The following is a 24,761-nucleotide window of genomic DNA, read 5'->3' on the forward strand; positions in this document are numbered from 1 at the left end:
ATTACAAACCCTTTGCAGGGTTGTCCAACCCGCGGCCCGCATGCAGCCCAGCACGCCTGTAAATGTGGCCCAGAAGGAGTTTTGGTTGTGGCAAGGGGGCAGCACTGTTAATGGGGAAAAAAAAATCCTGCAAAAAAAAAGAAAATGCTTACCTTGCGGTCATGTCAGCTGGTACTCCGGCTCCCTCCGTTGTCTCCTCCTCCGTGCGGTGCTCGCAGTGAATGTCAGGTGTGATGTCATCACGTCCAACATCCATTGCGGAGTGCAGCACAGAGGAGTCACCCGCACGAGAAGAACAATCAGCAGCACAGAATTGGAGAAAAGAAGAGAAGAGGATCAGAGAACCAGCCGATTAAAAGGTGAGTTAAGGGGGATTTTTTTTATTATTTCAAGGGACGCTGACCAGTGAATTGGTCACCTGGTCGTGGAGCATCATGGACCTTATCTCCCTGCTACATACTAATACTTGAAATACTAATGGGGCATTATATATTATTCTCTTTGGCCCATTATAAGTTGTTATCCCTTAACTAACATAGTGGTGTAATTAGCAAAACAGGTCACAATTTGGGGTCACAGTGATGTATGTCAGGTACCGCAGGCCTGGTCAGGGCACCCTGATATACAATGCCTGGCTTAAATGCACTTTATTGCATCGAAACAATACAAAAAGTGATTATAGTATAATAACTAGAGGATTTTTTGAACAGGGCGATTGAAAGGTAAGTATAGGGGGATTTGAAAAAAAAGTGATTGATATATATATATATATATATATATATATATGATATAATATATACACTATGTTTTCTATGGTTTTTTGGATGATCAGCTATCGTTATTGTTAGTGTATCTTATGTGCGGCCCAAACCAACTCGTCGTCTTCCAATGTGGCCCAGGGAAGCTAAAAGGTTGGACACCCCTGCTGTAATGTATGGATATTTGTTTATTCTTTCCTCAGACATAAACCGTGTAATTTCCTGGCCTTAATCTGAATGAGTACATTTTAATTTATTACATAACTTTATGTATAAAACATCAGAAGGTCATCAACTTAGTGTGAACCTGTCTTCACAGAATTAAAATGATCAACGTGCTTATATTTTAACACACACTTGTTTTTATTGCATTGTGAGGACCCATGTCTGGAACATACCTCATAGGGACACATCTTTCCTAAAGTCCTGTCAACTGGAAAATCATATGGCTATGTTTAGTAGCTGTTTGACACTACAGTTACCACTTGAGATTTTCAGTTTGACTTCGATTATTATCGTAGGTTTGTAAGGCGCCACAGTGCTCTAAGAGGGCAGAAGGATGAGTATTATGATATGAGAATTGAGATGTATGCAGGGCTAGTGTTGAGGGCTTTGTAAGTAAGGGTAAGTAATTTGAATTGGGTTCTGGAGGACACCGGGAGCCAATGTAGGGATTTGCAAACTGGTGCAGCAGATGTAGAGCAGTGAGGAAGATCGATCTTGCAACAGCATTTAGGATGGATTGAAGTATGGATATATGGGTGTCGTGAAATGCCAGATAGCAGGAGGTTGCCATAGTCAAGATGGGAGATGAGAGAATGGATAAGGGATTTGGTAGCATGTGGAGTAAGAAAAGGGCTAATTCTGGCAATGTTTGTAAGGTGGATTCGACAGGACTGAGAGTTTGTGGATGTGAGGAATAAAGCAGAGGGCGGAGTCAAGTGTGACACCAGGGCAGTGGGCTTGGGAGACTGAGGATATTGTGGTGTTAATCACAGTAAGGACTATATCTTATATAATAAAATATAATAACTTAGATCAAATAATTGACACATTGCGTTGTGGAGAAAGTTTTTAATGAATTTCAAGTGTTTAAGGACATCCATACACAGACACCTAGCTATGGTTAGTCAACCACTGTATATCATTTGAAACTCATTTTTATTTCTTTATGGCTATTTGGCTCTTTATGTAGAGTTTTACAGCTAACCAGTTTTTCTCAGTACAGATGGTTAGGCAAACAGCATGTCTGAATAAACTGCATTATGTGCCTCTCCAGCTTGGATCTCGTATCTGTCTGGGATTTTTTTTCTGTACTTTTTTACAATCTGAAAGGAAGCAGGAGCAGATTTGTCTATTACAATTCTGTAATACACAAAAAGCAACATGCTTTGCGTAGCAAAATCACGTGCTACACCAACCTTTGGAAGCCCTTGATAGGCTTTGGTCCCATGTTGCCAGATCCATTCATAGTCTCCCTTCTGACAGGAAAGTGTTAAGTGCATGCCTGCTTGTGTGTGTCTTCCTCAGGGGATTGCTCATCCTCTGATCCATCACTCTGTAGCTGGAAGGTTTCTAAAAATTGATACGTAACTAAGGTAAAAGTCAAAACCATGCATCATATATGAGATTTCTGACCTACCATCTGGATCAATGGCCCACTCTTCCAAATTTTTGCCTTAATTTTTGAATTCAGCCGGTTGCAGTATGTGTTTGGAGTGTGGGAGGAAACCCACGCAAACACAGGGAGAACATACAAACTCCACACAGATAAGGCCATGGTCGGGAATCGAACTCATGACCCCAGTGCTGTGAGACAGAAGTGCTAACCACTAGGCCACTGTGCTGCCCCATAAACCCCAACAGCTCATGTTTTGAGGATTTCTGATGGTGGAAGCAGGTGGGATAATTACTGACCCAGCCAAGTAGACTGTCACCTGTGCATGATTAACGAAATCCTGAAAGTATTATGAAAGCTGTTGGGGTGAATGAGGACTGGAGTTGGGAAACACTGCACTAGGGCAACATCTTTGTCAAGATCCAAAGTATCTCTTGAAGAGAAGGCAGCGGACCGAATTTTGGAAACTTACCCTTCCACTCATTAACTGAACACAATCCCCTGTGCTGTGGTGACCTTTGCAAGCAATGCCCAGTTTAAAAGCAAAGCCTAGGTGGATAAATTGCTGAGGTTCGCCTTCTGTTTCGCCTCAAAGTACAAGTGCATCTTTTTCACATCTTCAGTGAAAGATAAGCACTGAGACATGTTCCATTGAAATCTCTGGAAGAGTCGAAATACAGCTGATGAGATCAACGCAACCCTTCTTGCCTTAGATCAGGGGTGTCCAACCTTTTAGCTTCCCTGGGCCACATTGGAAGACGACGAGTTGGTTTGGGCCGCACATAAGATACACTAACAATAACGATAGCTGATCATCCAAAAAAAACATAGAAAATATAGTTTATATATATATATATATATATCTTTTTTTCAAATCCCCTTATACTTACCTTTCAATCGCCCTGTTAAAAAAATCCTCTCTAGTTATTATACTATAATCACTTTTTGTATTGTTTCGATGCAATATCAATATAGTGCATTTAAGCCAGGCATTGTATATCAGGGTGCCCTGACCAGGCCTGCGGTACCTGACATATACATCACTGTGACCCCGAATTGTGACCTGTTTTGCTAATTACACCACTGTTAGTTAAGGGATAACAACTTATAATGGGCCGAAGAGAATAATCTATAATGCCCCATTAGTATTTCAAGTGGAAGTATGTAGCAGGGAGATAAGGTCCATGATGCTCCAGGACCAGGTGACTTTAATTCACTGGTCAGCGTCCCTTGAAATAATAAAAAAAAATCCCTCTTAACTCACCTTTTTAATCGGCTTGTTCTCCTGTCCTCTTCTCTTCTTTTCTCCAATTCTGTGCTGCTGATTTTTCTTCTCGCGCGGGTGACTCCTCTGTGTTGCGCTCCGCAATGGATGTTGGACGTGATGACATCACGCCCGACATTTACTGCGAGCACCGCACTGAGAAGGAGACAACGGAGGGAGCCGGAGTACCAGCTGACGTGACCGCAAGGTAAGTATTTTCTTTTTTTTTGCAGGATTTTTTTTTCCCATTAACAGTGCTGCCCCCTTGCCACAACCAAAACTCCTTCTGGGCCACATTTACAGGCGTGCTGGGCCGCATGCGGGCCGCGGGTTGGACAACCCTGCCTTAGATCTTCCTGAAGTTGCTTGCATTTATTACTTTAGTGGTGCAGACCTCCATCACTGCTCAGCATTCCACAATTCTCAAAATTGCTTGCCAGCTGTCTGACCTTCAGTGCCAGCAAGGGTCATTTAAATGTTTCTTCATCATAGCCAGCTACTAGCTTCACCGTGTCTACTACATGCAGAAAATTTGCATGGTAAATTGTTCCATCTTCACCAAAGGGGGTAGCTCATCTGGCATTTAACAGTAGCCTTCCTATTCAGTGTTCTCCCCAGAAAATGTTGCCAGCTGGGTACCATTAAGTAGTAACCTGGTGGGGGCAGTGTAATACTTTGCGATAATAATGAAAAAGTTTGGAGGTTATTGCCCACACCTGCCAGGACTATCAGGCTGGTGGTCAGTTGTCTAACACACACTGCTGGATGTAGTGCTCACATAGTGCCTTTTATAGTAGAATAAACCATTCTCTCTCCTAACATTATATGATTCTGTTGGGCTCCGAGAGACGGGAGACAAGTAAAAACAGCTGGATGGAGCACACAGGAAATAGGTGCTGGTGAGAACACTGCCATTTCTTGAAGCTTCTGACAGGTGTACTAATGTTTCCCAACATCTGATCAGACCTGGTTGAAGAGATGCTGCCCCATCTGCATGATGCAGCTTTCAATTTTGACTGAGTAAAATTTTGTTTGGGGTCATGTTGCTCCAGAACTTCGAAAAGTCACCATTGATATAGCTTACATGTTTTCACGTGTCGCACACATGTATTTTTTTTTTTTTGTAAACAAGGCTAGCATGTAGTTGCCTCTTCTGAACATGTGCAAATTGAATTCCCCTTTCCTTCAAGTGTTAGGGAAATTTCTCGACCCAGGCAGCTTCAGTGCTCGACAGATTTCTAAATGTACAAGTAGTACTGCTTTTTGTTACATGCCCTGGAGCCATCACTTATATTAGAAAGTTTTTGGACAAACATAGCATAATTTTGTTATGCCCTACTGCCCCCACTTACCTTTTGACAGGAGAAGGTTGTGACACTCTCATTCCTGTTAAGTGAGAAAGGGCCCAAAAGCTGCTATCCTCGATGTACGTGGTCAACCATGTCTATGAGCCTACTGCTTTATCAACAGCCGGTAGCGGAGTGCACACCCTTCCCCTCCATTGCATAAACACACATACAATTTTTGTCCAACAAAAGTAACTTGTTGGTACATGTCAGATTTTGATGCAGAGTTTTTTTGCAAGGTCGCCTGCCTTGACTACCATTAGTCAGTATTGTCAGTTTTGCGGGGACCACATTTTGTGTCCCCACCAAGGCTGAGGTCCTCACAGTGTTGGTGTGTAAACAGGTTTCCTTCTACTATCGGACTGTGGGAGGAAATCGGAGCACTCTAAGGAAATCCAAACAGACCTGGGGAGAATATACAAACGCCACACAGATTCCTACCAGGGATCTAACTAATGACTCCAGCGCTGTGAGGCAGGAATATTAACCACTGAGCCACAGTGCTGCCCATTTTGAAGCTTATGGTTGTCTTGTCTTACTATAACCCAGTGCACTACAAATCGGACCAGATTTAGAAATCTCCTTTATATTTTATGGTCACATGAATTCAGTTTGGACCACAGAGACTGTCCTAATGAAATAATTATTTTTGTAGCAAAATCGTAATTTGATTTTGTACTGGCCCAGTTTGTGTGTGTATTATATAATGTATCAAAAGTAAATTCAGCAGTATTGCGTGCCACCTAATTTTTCTTAAATTTGTTTTGGCAGTGGAAAGGCACCACTCAGCCCATGAAGTTGAACACTCGTCCATCCACAGGTCTCCTCCGCCACATATTACAGCAAGTCTACAACCACTCAGTGACTGATCCAGAAAAGCTTAATAATTATGAGCCCTTCTCTCCTGAAGTGTATGGCGAGACCTCTTTTGACCTGGTGGCTCAAATGATTGATGAAATCAAGATGACAGAAGATGATTTGTTTGTTGACCTTGGGAGTGGTGAGTTATTAAATTCAAAATCCACAAATTGCAAGCTCTTTACGTATGGGAAGTCTGTAAGGTGGGGTTATGCAATGATTTATAAATACTCTTTAAATTGGTTTTAAAATGTTGAGCAAAATATATTAAACATCTAAGCTGTCTGTAAATGCAGAATAAATCTAAACGGCATCTCTTAAAAAAAAAAAAAAAAAAAAAAAAATAGTCATATGGAAAAAAATGTTTAACAATCCATAATAATGTGAGCAACTTGACAAAAACACTATCCTAACACCTGAAAATAAAATGCAACAACTATATGGGCATCCCTTACTATGAAAATTGATGTGTGAAGTTCTGTGTATTAATATAATACAGCCAGGAGATGTGGTGATTGGGAATTATATTTAAAGATCTCCTATCATATATACAACATATGCTTTTGCATTGCCACTAATGTTTTCTTTTATAGCCAAACATGCAGTAAGCTATAAAGCATGGATTTAATCTAAATTAAAATGTACACTTTGCTTTTCATGTTCTGTTCACATCAAAGGTTCACTACATGACTAAAAGTATGTGGACACCCTAACCTCACATCCATATGTGTGTTTTTGAACTTCCAAAACCATGGGCATTAATATAAAGATGGTTCCATCTTTGCTGCTATAACCGCCTCCTCTCTTCTAGCAATGCTTTCACTTAAATTTTGGAATATGGCCCCAGGGATTTGCATCCATTCAGACACAAGAGCATAAGTATATTCATGTCTCTGCAGGTCAGTCAAGTTCTTCCACATCAGATGCGTGAAATCATTTTTTGATGACAATCCCTTTGTGCACAGGGGCATTGCTTAATGCTGAAACCGGAAAAGACATTCCTAAAACTCTTTCCACAAAGTTGGAAGCACAAAATTCTCTGTCTGTCATTGTATACTGTAGTATTAAGATTTTCTTTCACTGAAATCAAGGAGCCCAGGCTACACCAGGAAAAATAGCCTCGGGCTGTTATTCCTCCCCCAAACTTTACAGTTGGCAGTATGCTTACGGGTCAGAATTCTTCTCCAAACCCAGACTCATCCATCAGACTGCCAGATGATGAAGCATAATCATTCACTCCAGTAGATGGGTTTCCTTTGTAGTGCAATGCTGGTGTGTTTTAGTCGGGAACATAATTGTGCATTTTGATCTGCAGTTTCTCTGTGCTTCTCGGCCATGGGAACCCAAACCATGAAGCTCATGACAAACCGTTCTTGTGCTGATGTTTCCACAGGCAGTTTGGAACTATGTAATGGGTATTTTAAACAAGGACAGGTGATTTTTATGTGCTATGCCTTATAGCAATCAATGGTTTCATTTTAAGAGGTGCTGCCTATATAGATATATAGCGAGAGCGCCCTGAGCCTCATTTTTCTTTGCAGTCAGTGGTTTTGTTTTGTAAGTTTGTGTGGTCTACGACTTTGCGACTGAGCTGTTTTCTCCTAGACTTTTCCACTTCTCAATAAAAGCACTTGGTCATATTTCTGCCCAGGTAGAGCTGGTACAGTCAATTCTAACTGATTTTGGTGCTGGAAAGGTGGAATCCTATGACCATGCCATGTTGAACATTGAGTTCTTCAGTACAACTTATTCTATTTATTGTTTGACTATAGAGATTGCATAGCAGTATGTTTGATTGTATGTACCTGGTGGGAGTGGTTGAATTGGCCAAATACACTAATTAGAATGGATGTCCATATACTGTTGGCTATGTAATGTATTAATTTTGTGTGGAAGAAAAGCTGCCTGTTGACCCATCCACACTTTCTATCAGTTGGCCTTCGTACTATTTAGATTGATGGAGCGTCGGAGAGTTCAAAGTCAATATTGCTGTCTGTTCTTAAATGAGCCCCCCTCTCCCTGGCAGCTTGTGGACAGGAGGGGGTGGGCTGCATGACTTAACCCAGATTGGTTAATTTAATTTACTGAAAAGGTTTTCTTGCTGCTTGCAGCATACTTGTACAGTCAAGTATAGACTGCTGTGGGAAACTCACCAATTTGTTTAGGGGTACCTGTGATTCAGTTCTTAAAGAGGCTCATGCCGCTGTATCTTCCTTTGAGTGCCCCGACCTCCCGGCGCTGCATTTTGTGGTATTAAGCATTGTGAGGTGAAGGTGGCGTCTGCCATCACATTGGACTGTACCATGTCCTCCACTCATATTCTGAAGTTCAGCTCTGTCCTGAAGTTGTAGATTGAAGTGGCCGTTTACATGCTTAAGCAAGGAAGCCTTGAGAAATGGCCATGCCTATGCAGAGGAGCTGGGGCAGGGCCACTTCTCCAGGGATGCAGCTCTGAGACAATATGGGGAATGAGCATGCCAGTTGTCATACAGGGCTGCTCACTCCGTCACTTGGTACGTTTCTTTGCCGCCAATCTGTGGGATAGTGAAGATGGTACAGGGGCTAGAGAGGCACTCCTGAGTGCTTCTGAGTCAGGGACACTGCTACTTTAGCATCGTTCCAGCTACTGACACCCTTTACTTATTGAGAGGGTTATTCTGTCATTTACCCTTGCGTGTTTCTTTGGGAGAGTAGCGCTTGGTTGATAACCTGTGAGGTGTTTGTACCATCACATATATAATATAAATAGATGGATATATATTTAGATATATATATTGATTTTATTCTGAGAAATTACATACTCTATTGTCTGTTTCCTGATTGTATTGGTATATTGAGTTGCTGGTTAACTAGTACTGTTACATTTTTTTTATTTTTTTTTTAGTGGGACAATGTCTGACGAGGATAAGGCACCCAGGGTTAAATATTTTTTTTCTTGCACTAAATGTAAGACCAGACTACCCAGTGGATAGCAGGAACTGGAGCAGGTTCGTCAGGACTGTGAGCGAGCTTCAGGTGGTAGTCCCCTCAGATGGAGGAACCTGCGTGGACTACTGCTTTAGGAAAGTCTGTAGTGGAGCTATTTGCCCTTCTTGCAGATTTACCTTTGCTGGCTGCAGTTATCACTCCAACTCCAAATGTTCCAGTGGCCCCTTATCAACAGATGATCTGCCAGCTTTGGATGTCGGTGGTTCCCTCTGTCCCTCCATGGACATTCTCATGTTCCACTTTCTTGGTAAGGGGCCTAGAAAAATAAAACATTTCTTTAGTCACCCAGACATATCATGCTTCCCCTTAAGTGTAAGCTCATCCTCTTAGCTGTATCTGACTCGGGAGGATCTTTTGAGGAAGAAGGTGACTTGTACTCCTCTCAGATTGTGGACTCTTCCAGGGATTAGTGAGTGGAAGATTTGGTCCTAGTGGTCCCTCAGGCTTTGCACTTATTAGACTTAGAATGCATTAAAGCGTCTGAACCCTTTGCTGGTTTCCTAGCTTTCTGTCCTTAGGCAGATCAGATGGCCCGATGGGAACAAGTGCCTATGGTGGAAAGACTAGTAGCACATATGGATCTGCATATCACTCTCCTGGTACCTGGCTCAGCTGCACCTTAATGATGGACTTCAAGGTCTCCACCTTTTGGTTAGTGCCATTTACGTAGCTGGGGACTCTCATTATAGATCCATGCTATTTTATGTTTGGGAGGCTAGAGGGATGAAGCCGTGGTCATACCAGCTTGCAGATGGTCTGCAGGATGCTTACTTGCTTTATTTGGCACTGCATCTGAAGGAAGCCTCAGACTATGAGGCACCTCCATAATGCAGCCTCTGTTTCTTACTCCATTTCAGCATCAGCTGATGTAGCCAGGAGGACTTTATGATTGTGTTCCTGGGACGCTGATGCTGAATCAAAGTCCTTGAAATCTTTCCATTATACAGACTAACTTTTTGGTCTGGAGCTGGATGACATGATATGTCTGGCTACAGGAGGTAAGGGCACCTTCCTGCCTGTTAGTGCTCATAAGCCATGAGGATCTCACTTTGGATCCTTTCTTCAGCCATTTCAAGGTGGCTCTACCACTCGTGGGCAGTCTTCCAGAGGTAAGCCACTTCCGTCCAGAGGTCACGCACAGATGGGCAGGTTCTCCTATTCCACAAGGTGTCCAGGGCCTAATCACCCTGACTAGCCTACAGTCTGATAGGATACTTTCATGGGAGTGCAGGGACGCCTGCTGTTCCGAGACCAATGGGTGGCATTCTTTTCAAGATTGGCAAATCTCGGGACTCATAGGTTTTGCAAGGACTCCTTGACATCCGTTATCAACAGGTTGGAACCCAACAAGTTCTTGGCCTCCGTCCACAGTGCTTATTTTCACGTGCTTATCTGGGAGCGCCATCACTCATTGCTCAGATTTGCAGTGGTGAACTCTTATTTTCAGTTCAGGCGCTTCAGTTCGTCCTTGCCACAGGTCTTTACAAAGATCAAGGCGGTAATGGGCGCTTGGCTGCGATCCTTGTTAGTATGCATCATCCACTATCTGGACTAATTGCTCATAAAGTTGTACTCAGATTGGAACCTTCTGCTCCATCTCTCGCTGACCATGAAAGTGCTTGAACAGCAAAAGTTTGGGTTAATTGTCTGTCAGTGGATTGTTTCCCTTGGTTTGCTCTCTTCAGGCCATGTTGAGGAGTGTCTTGTGTGCGAGTCTTCCTTTCATCTTCCTCTTGTATGAAGCTGATAGTGAAGATGGTCTCCACCCATGGCACATTGTGACCTGAACTTGGTTCTTGGGGTCATTCTGACTTCTCCCTTTGATCCATTGGAGTCAGCTGAGCTCAGGTTATTGATTTGGAAGGTTATCTTTCTCCTCACCATCGCTTCTTCGAAGAGAACATACAGTACATACCCCACGAGCCTCACGGAAGCCTACATCAGCCGCCCGCACCAATTTGAGATTCACTGAGGAGAGGTGCAGCCGTATAATTGTCCCTATAACATCTGGGGCCTATCCAGCGCCTCCAACCTGACAGCCATGGGCTTGCTCTGTGGTGTATCCGGAGCTCTGTCCTGCAACCCATCCTCATTTCCGGCCTTTGCGACCACATACCTGCCATCTGGTCCTGACGATCAAGGAACACCAAGGCTTGCTGTGGCTGCAGTAAAACTTCTGGATGTTGCTGCCCTTATTTAGAGAACGGTGGGCGTACTGGGAGCGCGCACACACTCCCTAGGTTTAAACTGGGAGTTTTCTTCTGCTGTCGCCCATGTAACACTGCAGTGCAAGCACTCCCTCCTGAAGCATACAACCAGGAGTCTGCAGTCACTAGTGTCTGCAAACTCAGAAGCACACACTGCCAGGTTAGTGTTGCATCCATCCTGCTACATGTCCACTGGGAGTGCTAATGTCTTCACAGGCTGATAATATAAAGCTCCTAACTCGTGATCATGCGATCCTATAACGCAGTGCAGCGCAGCTGTGATCTTGTGACAGCCATGTCCCTGACTTACCCACACAACTTGCAAGGGCTTTATAAAGCTGGGTACACACTACAGTTTTTTCGTCCAATAATTGGACACATCAGCCGACATCCGACTGTTTGGTCAGATATTATGTAGTGTGTATACTTACAAAATGATCTAAAGTCGCCCCAAAGTGCCGATCATCGTGTCGTTTGGTTGGTCATACTGTTTAATATTTGCCGACCAATCACCTTCCAATCCTGCAGTGTGTATGAATTCACCCAACTATCGGCCAATAATGTATCTCAGATTGACAGGTCTCATTCACCTTGTCTGCCTGCTGCTGATCTTGTCATGATCCACGGTTTCTGTCATGTTTTGCTTTAGAGAAAAGACTGATATCGATGGTACGGGCTGCTCCCCCCTTTCTCCCCCTGCACATGTAGTCTTAACCCTCTGTATGCTGGTTGGAACGGATAAGATTAGTGCAGTATGAGGAGATTAGAGCAGCGTCCGTTCCTGGGGTTAAGCTTCAGCTGCTGGAGACAAAGCTGTCGCACTGTATTTACAGCCAGCTTACAGTTCTGCACTCTGCACAGTGCTGTGTCAAGACAGGCTGCCCAATACAATTGCCGGGCTGAATGTCTCAATTAAGACCTGAGCTGTCACTTTTGCCTTTTATGGACTACCTTTCAGCCGATAATTTTGACAGATGAAGAGCAGAGATCTGATGATCGTGTATAGAGTGTACACGTCAATCTGTATGCTGATTGGGCTTTTTTTTAATTTATTCTGTCGTTATATCGTTAATCGTTTACTTTTCTGTAGTGTGTACCTAGCTTAACAAAGTTCTAACAAAGATATTGGCTTGACTATATGCTAAAATTCTGCCAGCCTGTTTACTGTTGGCAATCTCTGACAGTGGCTCTGATGACATCTAGTGGCTATTTGTCTTAGCTTTTTTTGTTGTGTGCAAGAGTTTTTATATAGTGTAGCAAACCCAATACAACAGGGGGGAAAGCAGTGGGGTCAAAATTGTAAAAAACCCACACACAACCAAAGTCGGGAGTTATCCACAAGCCTCTTCAGAACACCATATACCTGAAATCTAGAATGGTTTAGTGAGGAGCTTACTGAGTACCCTACTATGGACACTTAAAATCCCCACCCTTATTCCTAGGTGTATTAACTAATTTATCTCACTGTCAACTAAGGCAGTTAACTTCTTTATTGTATCTCGGCAAAGGCTCCCCAATGCAGACTCTACGAATGAGCGTAAGAAGGCGGCTCTCTCCGAGATAATCCACCACATTACAAGGCAAGAAAAGTCATCTTTATAAATGGGCCCTTCATCACTTTCAAGTCCCCACGCGGACCGATACTGCACCAGTATCAACTTCATTTACTAAGGAGGACATTCTTTCACTGACCATTCTTATCACAGATTTAGGATTAAACAATCCCTGGAGTCCCAACTTGACAAAGCAGTCTCATCCATCAGGGCTGCTATCTCCTTGCTTTCCTCTCGCACTACCAAACTCAAAACCCACCAGGAACAAGGTTTCAAGTGGACACTCAGAAATATATAGACTACTTTTAATGAACTGGAGGAACTCCGTAACAAGGACTTGGAGAAACACGAGAAGCCAAAAAAAAGTACGCATCCATAATGTCCCTGAAACTGTTATGCAAGATGCTCTCATGACCTATCTTCACGGTTTTTTTTCCCCGGCTTTGTTTCCCAACTCTTTCCCATGGCCTGTTACCAAGTGAGCGGGCTTATAGGATGCTCCGTCCAAAACCGAGAGATGGCGAACTGCCTCAGGACATAATCATCCACCGGTTAAGTTTTAAGGACAAAGGCTGCATCATGTTGGCTGCTCGGGGCAATCCACACTTCCTTTGTATAACTGCAGCTTGGAGTTTTCAACGACTTGTCCCTTCAACTACTGCTAAACGCAGAGACCTTCGGGAACTAACGCAAACCCTCCGGGATAAGGGCATCCGGAACCAGTAGGGTTTTCCATTCAAACTGGTCGTGGTTCTCGAGGGCAAAACCACAATTATTAGGGACACCAGAGAGGGGAAAGACTTACTTTTATACTGAAAAATACCTAGCCCCTCGCTTTGCGACGACGTCTCCTCTAATGACACATAAATATCTTCGTAATAGCTGGTAGATTTATGTTCCAACTTATAAAGCACAGTCACTGCTGCAGTGTCGCGTGTCTACCTTTTTCACTCCCCATCGCATGTTTGCAATGTTTCTATTTATTTGGCTTTGGGGGTGTTTTAGGGTTGCGTGTGTATGTGTGTATATATGTGTGTGTATGTATGTATGTATATATATGTGTGTGTGTGTGTGTGTGTGTGTGTGTGTTTTTTATTCTCTTGTGCACACCCTTTTACTAAATCCCACAAACTTGTCTCTGCCCTTCACATGGCGGCCAATGTCGTTTAACCCACAATAAATCCATGCCGAGCTGGTTCTTTCACCGCATTGTGCCTTTAGGCCATATTTCCCTGCCCTTGCTCCTTTTTTTTTTCTTTCTCTCTACCCCTCTCTCCCCTTAGTCGGGTTATAACCGTCCCACTTCTCTGCCTTTTTCGACCTCTGCTCGGCACTCGCCCTTCAAAATTGCCTCAGACAACCTGGAAAAACTGGCCTACTTGTTTTACTTTTCTCCACACTCTCTTGTCTGGGCCACGTATGTTAGAGCCCACAGCCCCCCACTAGTCCACTGTAGTGACCTGAGGGGCTTGTCCCACTGGACATACCACCTCCGTGGACCTACTGGTCCCCTGATTTCTAGGTGCCCACGTTTTCACCCAAAGCGTGTTTTGTGCATTTTTTGCCTTAAGTAATTCCCTCCCCCACCCCCGTGCCAGGGGCTGTCTGTACATTCACCCCCATTAGAGCCGCACCCACAATATATATACCATCTTATCATGCCTCTGAAACTGGTCACCCTTAATGTCATAGGGCTCAATATGTCCCACAAACACACATCTGTTTCGCACACTTCAAAAACTCCAAGCTGAAATTGTCTTCTTCAAGGAGAGGGATTTTTGTCATCTCGGCCATCCCTCGCTCACCTCCCATCGCTTTCCCACAGCCTTCTACTCCTGTAGCCTAACTAAACACAATAGGGTTGCAATCTTATCACGTGGTACTCTACCATTTGAGCTCTCCTCCTGTGTCACCGACTGAAACGGTAGGTACTTCATCCTAACTGGCTGCCTGGATAGAGAGGAAATCATCCTAGCTAACATATATTCCACCAACACGGGCCAGCGCATATTCTTTGCTGCGTTCTTTTCTAAGCTTCCTAAAACCCGTAGGGGTATGAATGACAGGATGGACCACCTATGCCACCCTGTCTGCTCGGAACCTGGCTGGGCTCACTTTGCACCGTTCCCTTTCGTTATCCCAAATGCGCCCTCTTGCCGCAGTAGGAGGGGCTTAAAAATGTTGCCACCACACGGATTAGATTTGGGTCTACTCTGTAGGTCACAGGAATAGAGAAGTTTCCAAGCTGGTCTTTGAAGCAAGTGATGTTTGTTTGCAGTCCCACTGATTGGAGGTACCTGTGCGAAGGTCAGAAGAGCGACTTTTAATACAAAACAGTGCTGTTTTTATACACACTTGATGGCAGCCTCACTGGAGAAGCCAGCCCGCTTGAGATTTGAGTTATTTTCAAAATCGGGATGCAATTTGTTTCTCCAAACATGGATTTACACGTAGTTCAAAGCTAACAATATTTACTTATCTGTGATATCTTATAACTTGCTGTTATTTCAGAAAGGTTTGAACACTCTGGACAAATGGCCACACAGTAACGAACCCCTGCTGGGTCTTTGGCCAGAGCAGGCATTTGACACTTCATCAAAAAAACTTAGTTAGCATTTCCTGCTATCAGACTCCCTCCACACATATGTCTAATTGGAGATTTCTTCCAGCAACCTTACAAACCCAAACAAAGACACTTTCATGCAAAATACATCCCAGTGTAACACGATAAGGGTATTTAAAATTCTACATTGGTGCCTGCACCTCTGATTGAAATACATTTCTACAATAAATTATTTCCACATGATCCAGCCACAATTAAGTTATTTATCAGTGATCCAGTCACACTATGCTTCTGACAGGTGGAGATTTTAACACCAATTTTGGAACAGTCTATTCGAGGAGGGATATGATAAGCTGCCATGCCCTTTCCCCCCACCTTCTGAATTCAGAAATTATTATGAACCACCATTCAGTAGTCTTTCTGTGGCTGGTTCACCTATAAATAAGTTATTGTGATAATATATTAAATTATTAGCAGTGTGCCATTTTATATTGTTGCAAATGTACTGATTCTTAATACTGTGTATTAGAAATTTACTTATTTTATTATATGGTTTTATATTTCTGTATAGGAAATGCATTCATTTCTGAGGTATTGATTTGTAACTTCTGAGAGAGAATGTCATGATTGGATTTGTATAACTTTTCTACAGAAACAACCTCATGTTAGACCTTTTCATTTCAGTGGCCAACATGTCAGTTTGTATATACAGCAGTGGGGTGGCGCTGCCTCTGTCTGTGTGGCTTGTATCCTGCATCTTAGATCCTGTCTGAATAATGCACACAGAAGGGCTTAGGATATTGCAGATTAGTGTAAATTGTGTTAACTTTGCATTGCATTTAAATCCCTGTTTTGGGAAACCTATTGCATCCCAATACTAAAAATAACTGACTTCTTGGGGCCAGCAAAGAGTTCAGAGGGCTGGCTTTACCCCCTGCTAGGCTGTGTCCATCATCATCATCATCATCATTTATTTATATAGCGCCACTAATTCCGCAGCGCTGCACAGAGAAATCATTCACATCAGTCCCTGCCCCATTGGAGCTTACAGTCTAAATTCCCTAATATAGACACACACTCACACAGACACAGCGGGAGATAAACAGACAGGGAGACAGACAGACAGGCAGAGACTAGGGTCAATTTTTGATAGCAGCCAATTAACCTAGCAGTATGTTTTTGTGTGTGGGAGGAAACCGGAGCACCCGGAGGAAACCCACGCAAACACAGGGAGAACATACAAACTCCACACAGATAAGGCCATGGTCGGGAATCGAACTCATGACCCCAGTGCTGTGAGGCAGAAGTCCAAAACTGTATAAAACAGCACTGGTTTGTCCTGCAATGTATCATCATTGTTCCATCTGACTTTCTGACCACTGGTACCTTCAACCAGTGTGAATTGTCCTTTAGACCCAAATCTAATCCGTTTCTGGCTTTTCTGCGGTTTGGACCCAGTTTTCCACTACCACCACTCTGCCTGGTACTGAGCAGCTCTGGCCAGTGTGATAGGCCAGGCCAGGGCGGATCCAATCAAACAACCCTGATCTATAGGCTGAGGTTTGTGGTACCAGCCCAGGTGCACCAGCAAGAGGGTACACTAGCAGCGACACTTGCCCAGAAGGAACGCCATTCTGGATGCCGTCAAGGAGTCCAATGGTGGCAGCTTTGTAAGCCCTGCCTACTACGGTCGAGGGCGCAATTGTGATAAAGAAAGGAAACTGTGGCAAAGTATGCACAGCAGTTTCCAGCAACAGCAGACAGAGTGGCATAGGCGGTCCATCCTGTCACACTTCCCTCTTTAGTTTACTAGTAGACCCGATGGGCCGCCTCCTGTGGCGCCTTAACGAAACTCTCCTACGCATCCTCCAATTTGGATCCCGTGTGAAAGAGGCAATGGCGGATTATTTTGTAACTAACACTCAAGGAGACTTCTGCTCCCCGTTGGTCTGGGAGGCGGACAAGGCAGTCATTAGGGGCTGCATTACTAGTTGCGCTTATCGCAACAGGGAACCGAAACGATTAGTAGACTAGCTCGCTGTCAAGGTGCAACTACTGGAGGATGCCCATAAATGATGTCCCTCCCATATAAACTACCGCAAACTTTTGTCAACTAGAAAAGCGTTTAATAGCATTCTGGTCGAGAAGACTGAAAATGCACTGTGATGGGTTAACAGGCACTTTTACGAGAAGAGCTACAAAGCGGATACCTTATTGGCTAACAAACTAAAGGCTTGACGCGCTTCACATGAATCTCGTATAAAAGCTTTTAGATGGTACCTCTTGTACCTGGCAGCTATAAATGACACTTTTATGACACACATTATTAAACACTTAATAACCTTCTGGAGACCAACCTTCTCCCTTCTATGCGCCATTATCTATCCTCGTGTAGACTCCCTAAACTCACCTCCAGGGCTGCTACAGCACTCGGCGACGACATCCCCGACTAAGAGGTTAAGGCGGCCATAAAGTCCCAAAAATGATCTAAAACCTCGGGACCTGATGGCTACTTGGTGTCCTACTATAAAACGTTCGCTCCCAGCTTTATCCCACACCTTTTCTGCCTGTTCAACCCAGACACTACTAGGGCCACCATCATTGTGCTTCCCAAATTGGGCAAATACCCCACCACCTGCTCAAACTATCAATCTATATCTTTACTAAACAGCGATCTCCAAATCTTTGCCAAGACACTTGCAAAGAGGGCGAACCCACTGCTTCCTGGTCTCATTCACCTGGATCAGGTGGGTTTCATCCCGTCCAGGCAAGTACTTGACAGTACCACCTGACTGGTCATTGATCTGATCCATCTCATTAACACCACCAAGAGCCCATCTCTTGTGCTTGCCCTGGACGTGGAGAATTCCTTTGGTAGGGTGGGTGTCCATGTTATAGATGGCTCTTGCCCTCCAGAGGTTGTTTCATGTGCAGATTCCTGAAGACTGTCTGTGCTCTTTACTGCGCTCCCACCGCTTTGGTTGTCACCAATGTCATTGTGGTCCCCTCCCTTTACCTTAACTAACTGTACCAGACAGGGCTGTCCTTTTTCCCCTTGCTCTTTGCCCTAGTCATTGAGCCTTTGGCCTTCCGGATCCGCACCAACGCATCTATCTCTGGTATAACCACCACGTCATCTGAGTATAACATCTCCCTGTTTGCAGATGTCTTGCTCTCCCTTACCAGGTTTTCTGTCTGTCACGCACTTGTTCCAGTAGTTGTCTTAATTTCACTGCGGTCTGGGGGTATAAAGTAAGCAACAGTAAGTCCGAGGCACTGCCTTTCCATCTACCTGGCCTTTTCAAAAAGTTTCTTAAGCTTACATTCAACTTCTAGTGGAGGACAGATACGTTTACATACCTTGGGGTCACGATTACAAAGTCATATGACCTCCTGTACAAAGCCTATTTTCTACCCCGGTCGGATCCACAAATGACCTCCCCCACTGGCGGAAAAATTTCTTCTCTTTGGTGGGTAGAATTAACGCCATCAGAATCGGTGCTACCAAAATTTTTTTACCTATTCCAGACACTAGCCGTCCCAATTTTGCCTTGAACCCTCGCAACTATACAAACCTTGTGCAATGGGTTTATCTGGAACGACTGCAGACCTCGGATCCGTTGCAATCTGCTCACCCAGACTCTCCATTACTTGAGACTTGGGACCGCCCTTGTTTCGCAGGTATTACCAAGCTGCCCATCTTGGCAAACTGATATCCTGGCATGGCGTCCCACACTCTCCAAAAGGTGGGTCGAACTTGAAAACGACTTGATCACCACAGGTTTGCTAGATTTTTTTGCCTTGGCTCCCTATGTTCCGCAGCTAGCTCAATCCCTACAGTTTGAATCACATATTTTGTCTGGGACTGCAAACAAAGCTCCCCCCTCACCCCAATTTGGGACCATCCTCTCTTTCCCCCTGGCAAGGAGCTTGGTGTGGCCTCAGAGTGGAAGGCTGTATGAATCGCACTTTTCACTCACGTTGTGGGTGATTTTGGTCCCCGTTCATACTCCGATATGCATGAAAGACAACACATTCCCAACTCAAAATTCTTTCGGTATCTCCAAATGTGACATTTCATCCAGTGTTCCCTCCTGTTCTCACCCATGACGCCTCTTCCCTTTTGAAGGCAACTGCATATACAACGCTAATTATAAAGTGGTTATCAACCTTCTCTACACTCTGTCCTGGTCTCTCAAAACCCCTCATGGCCCCATACATATCTGACTGGGAAGCCGACCTAAGAGAATCCATAAGCGATTAACAGTGGGACACAATTCACACTCGAATTTCTAAGTGTTCTATCGGTGTGGCAATTAAAGAAAACACTTAAAAGGTTCTCACTGGGTGGTATCTAGTCCCGACATGCCTACACACTGTTCCCCACTACCCCGGATGCATGCTGGAGGCAATGTGAACACCAAGGTGGTTTCATGCACATAGTGTTGGCATGCCCTAAGGTATCCTCCTTTTGAACAGCGGTTAGAGCTCTCGTAGCAATAGTTACCGGGCTCACTCTTAACCCGACTCCCACTAACCTTTTTGTATGTACCCCCATTCCCCGCCTTAACAAAGCCACAGACCATGTGATTCTCCATATCTCCTGTGCGACGAAGTTTCAAATAGAAGCAGTACAACTCACACCAGGAGATACTTAATTGTATTTGGGTCATATCCCGAATGGAATAAATCGCCAGTCTCCAAAACAGCAAGGTGGCATCCTTTCACAAAATTTGAGACACTTGGTATTCACCCCACCCAACACCCCTGTCTGGAGTCCTGTGAAACCACTCCTTATCCTACCACAATCGCTCACCTGTTCACTTTTTCCCTCTGGCACCATCACCACCTAATATTCCCTTCACCCCAAATATAATTGAAACATGGCAATAGCTTCACGGCTTTGGTACAGGCTGCAAGCCCTTCCGTGTCTCTTTTGCACCCGGTTGCTGGACTGGTTTGCAATTTCCCCCTCAGACAGTCTATTATGTGGCTCCAGTTTATCTGTGTAATTTGTAGCTTGCCTGTATAATTTTTTTTTTTTTTTTTTTTTTTTTAATTGCCATACCTGTTTTTATCTACTTTAAAACTTTTACAAATAGAGATTTTAAAAAAACAGCAACAATTAGTTAACTATTTAAGTGCCAACTCCCATGTCCACTCATATAACCCATGGTAGCCGTGTCTCCCACATTTAATCAGAGAAATAGATTTATCGTGAGTTTAAAAATTCTATTCTAAATGCGTTTAAATCACATTTAAAAAAAAACCAAAACAATAGTAATAGGAGCTCTTTTATATTAACTTGGGGAAACCCTGGTTTGTTGCAAAAGTATATTTTACTGGCTTTAGCGCTTCAATAGAGCTATGTGGATGAGCTTCCATAGAGGTCTATTGAACGTCTCTGGACCGACAGGAGTCCTCCAGCCCAGAGATCAATGTTGCAAGCCAGGCTCTTGTCTTCAGAAGAAGGATTTGATTAATGCTTCTCACAAAAAGTTTACAGATTAATCCCAGTACAGTAGAGGTAATTGATAATGCTAAAAAAAATAACTTTGTTTAATACTTTTAATTTACTCTGCGCTTCTTTGGTAGCTTTATGCTTTGGATCGGTGTGCAGATGGGGGGAGTTGTTTGCACAGGTTTTGACGTATATACAGATTTGGCATCTCATCTCTGAAAACCCAAAAAAGGTAACCTAAATTATTGCAGTCTTAGGGGCATATTCAATTCTTTATTTTTCCCGCCGCGTTCAAACTTTTACCATTATTACGGTAATAGTTAGCTGGTTTTCAGCTCGCGGCTCAGGGAGCTGCGAGCTGAAATCCAGCAAGAAAACTACCATAATAACGTTTTTTCCCGCGCACTATTACCGTAATAACGGTAATAGTGCGTGGAGTGTTTCCTCCAACAATTGAATATGCCCCTTAAAGGGATTTTTATTTCAGTTGTTACTACCTGTAATTATTATGCAGATGGAGTATACAGAGTGCATCATGGGTAAAGGCAGAGGGACTTATTAATCATAGTTCAGTAGATTTTGCTCTATTTATAGAGTGAAAATTCAGTGGAAATGGCGTTTCCATGTAATGGTAAAGCAAAATTGGAACTAGACTCACATGGAACTTCACACATCTATAGTTTGAATGTACTATTTTTGTTACCTGAATACATATCGTTGTTTTTTGTAATCGCCTACATCATTCTTTTTTTATTTTTTCCTCAGGTGTTGGGCAAGTTGTTCTGCAGGTAGCTGCAGCTACTGGGTGTAAACATCATTATGGAGTGGAGAAGGCCGATATTCCAGCAAAGTATGCAGATGTAAGTGATGAGTTGCTTGATCTGGTGCAATAAAATGGTTTAAAATTCCTGGGGGCATATTCAATTCTCGGCGGTTTCCGCCACGGAAAAACTATTACCAGTATTACGGTAATAGTAAGCCGGATTTCAGCTTGCAGCTCCCTGATCCGCAAGCTGAAATCCAGCGAGAAAAGTACCGTAATACCGGTATTTACGCGCACTATTACCCTAATGGCATTAATAGTGCGCGCGTCGCATTAATTTTGGCTATAACGCCGACAATTGAATATGCCCCCTGGAGTTCAAGTGAGATGACTGAAACTTTGACTAAACATAAATACAAAGTGACAACATCAAACACACCTCTATCTTGTCTTCCCATTGAAAAAATCAATTCCGAACTAAATTAATTTATTGGACATTAAATCATTCTCATTCTACATGTGCTACAGTTATCAACACCACAAAAAACTTTTTTCCTACATTATATTTTTTTTCTTTATATAGCCAAGCAAAAATAATAAAAGCTTGAATTATAATGGAAACTCATTCTTAAAGTAAGACTATACCCACAGTCAATATTTTAAAGTGATTATATATGATGTGATAAAAAATGTACTGCCAGAAATGTGAATCAATTAGTATATTAGGATACTTACAGGATATTTATTAAATGTAGTTAAGAAATATCCCTATCACATAGCTATGTAATCAACTGATTTATATCAATTGTCACAATTGTCAACTAACTGCTGCTGGCTCCTCCCCTCTGCAACCCCTGCTAGCCTCAGTTTAATTTAAGTGGCCAATGAGTTGGGCTGTTTTTTTTTTTTTGTTGTTGTTGTTTTTTTTGTGCTGTTGGTTGCTTAGATAAATTAGTACGTTTCTTTTATTTAGTTCTTATATCTGGATAGTGTAGATGGATACAAGTGCTGTGGGCTACCTGTTATGTGTTAGGTCAGCGGTCTGGGTGGACGGATGAAAACCTTTTTTTTGTTCTACTGTCCACACAGACTGGCTTTTGGAGTTTGTTCTTAGGGTGAGCAGCCACTCGCTGAGGCTCTGTCACCACCAGTACTCCGGGATCGGCTCTGCCGACGGGCAGAGAACGCACAGTTAGGAGGAAGCTGGACATGTTGGGAGATGCCATGTTCCCCGCTAAGGTGGTGAGGGAATCTGGATCTCCGGTCGCGGGACCAGTCCACAACCGTGCCTGAGTAGGTCAGACTGCAGAAACGTATTTTTTTTTTTTTTTGTTGTTGTTGTCTGACTGCAAGCGGATAACACGGGAAGGTGTGTACCGCGCTGCAGTCGGCTGTCAGTAACAGTCTGGGAGGGACGGGGCAGTGGAGGCTTAACCCCTGCCAGTTGGTATGTCCCAGCACTGCGAAATCTACCCGTGAATGCAGAGGATGGTTAAGGTTCAAGTGGCACGCTGAGAAGAAAGAAGTACGCTGTTGCTGACTCCTTCCTCCTTTACCCTGGGATCCAGCTAAGTGTCTATCTATTAGCTTGTTAATGTGTGTGACACGCAGTCAGATTGTTCAGTGTATTTTCCCAATCATGGAGGTTCAATTTAGGGTATACTCAGCGGTTTGTTTACATATCTTTAGTAGTGGGGCTAGTCTGGCCTTGCAGTATTTTTAAGCTTAAGTCAAAAAAAAAAAAAAAACATATATGTTTTATAAGACAGTAAAGCAAATAAGTAAGCGGTTTAGATCCTAGCAAAACCGCGCTCCTGTTGCCGACCCACTGTGTGTGTGTGTGTGTGTGTGTGTGTGTGTGTGTGTGTATAGTGCTTGCTGCTGTTTGGTATATTCCTTTTTTTGCTTATGTCAGATAAGGGTAAATCTGCCAGTGGCAAGTTTGTCTGTTCAAAATGTTCTGCTAATCTTCCGGTCGGACAGACGGACCGGGATGTGTTCCGCGCACAGTGTGTAGCTAGGGTCCGGGACGAGCAGACGCAGGGGCATCTTCACTGTGGCTGGGGCGTCGGTGTGGGTGTCTTCACTGGCCCGATCGGTTTCTTTGCTTGCACAGCTCATTATCTGGCAGGCAGAGGCACAGGCAGTTCCTGTACACTCTGCAGTGGGTTCCATTCCATATACAGCAGAAGGGTTGCTAACCCAGCATCGCTGGTTAATATGGGGGCGTCTTACCAGTTTTTTTTTCCCCTGTCCCCTCAGGCTGCTCCAGGGGAGCTGGCTTGGTCTTCCTTGGGGAGAAGATTAGACCATTTAAATCGCTTCCTGGATTCCCCTGGGCTGCTTTCTCCCCCAGGTCCAAGCGGGTTAATTTTATCCCATTCTCTGTTTTCAGTTTCGGACTCAGAGTGGTCCTCCGAGGAAGAAGGGGAGCTAGTAGAGGATTCTGACTCCGCCCAGTGAGGTGACAGGGAGGACAATGTCAGAAACCAAGGGGTACTGGTGTTAGCTGTATGTCAGGCCCTGGAGGTGTTTTAATCAGTGGAGCAGTTCAGTTCCAGGGCTTTTTAAACGAAAAAGCCGAAGACTGTGTTTTTTCCTTACTCTTCGGAGCTGTCTGAGATTGTGGAGTCCGCATGGAAAGCTCTAGACCGGAAATTCTTTACCTCGCAAGTCCCTTCAGCTTTATGCACTGCAGGACCAGGATGCCTCGCGTTGGCAGCAGATTCCCAAGGTGGCTAGGTTATCCCGTCATACCATGCTGTAGTGTGTCCAGCTCAGCGGCTTTACAGGACCCCACAGATAGGAAGACTGAATTTCCTTAAGAGCATGTTTATGGTGGCGGGCTCTTCATTCCGGCCCATATACTCGTCTGCATGGGTAGCCAGGACCATGGAAATCTGGGCTGACCAGTTGGCGGCAGGATTGCAGGATTCTGATCATCTTCCTTTAATACTCCATTTGAAGAAAGCCTCAGGCTATCTATACGAAGCGGCCCAGAATGCGACATCGGTGGCTTCTATTTCTGACATGGCAGTGGTGGCTAGAAGGGCCCTTTGGCTTCGCTCTTGGGATGCGGATGCAGAGTCCAAAAAGTTGCTGGATGCCTTAACTAACTTTCCACTTTGGGTCGATCTTATTTGGTCCAGAACTGGGCACTATGATTTCCCAATCCACTGGTGGAAAGAGTAATTTTCTGCCAGTGAATGCTCCTAGGGCCAGACCACCTAGGTTCAGTACTTTTCGGCAATCCTTTCGGGCCACACCTCTGGCAGGGTTCAGCGAGAGGTGGGCTTTTTTTGTCCCGAGGGCAGTCACAGGGGAAGGGGCTCCTTTCTCAGGAAGCGCTCGACTTCCAAGGTCCCTAACAAGTTCCCAGCAT

General features: G+C 44.0%; 1 protein-coding gene across 3 annotated transcripts in view; it reads left to right on the forward strand.

Moving 5' to 3' along the window:
- DOT1L (DOT1 like histone lysine methyltransferase) overlaps positions 1-24,761 on the forward strand; it is a 140,121-nt gene that overhangs the window by 53,069 nt on the left and 62,291 nt on the right. For all 3 annotated transcript variants that reach the window (XM_075204711.1, XM_075204710.1, XM_075204712.1), the window contains exons 4-5: positions 5,758-5,986; positions 21,382-21,476. In XM_075204711.1, the coding sequence (XP_075060812.1) occupies positions 5,758-5,986; positions 21,382-21,476 (324 nt within the window). The remainder of the gene's footprint in view (positions 1-5,757; positions 5,987-21,381; positions 21,477-24,761) is intronic.

The sequence above is a fragment of the Mixophyes fleayi genome, chromosome 1 (genome assembly GCF_038048845.1).
Source record: "Mixophyes fleayi isolate aMixFle1 chromosome 1, aMixFle1.hap1, whole genome shotgun sequence".
NCBI lineage: Eukaryota > Metazoa > Chordata > Amphibia > Anura > Limnodynastidae > Mixophyes > Mixophyes fleayi.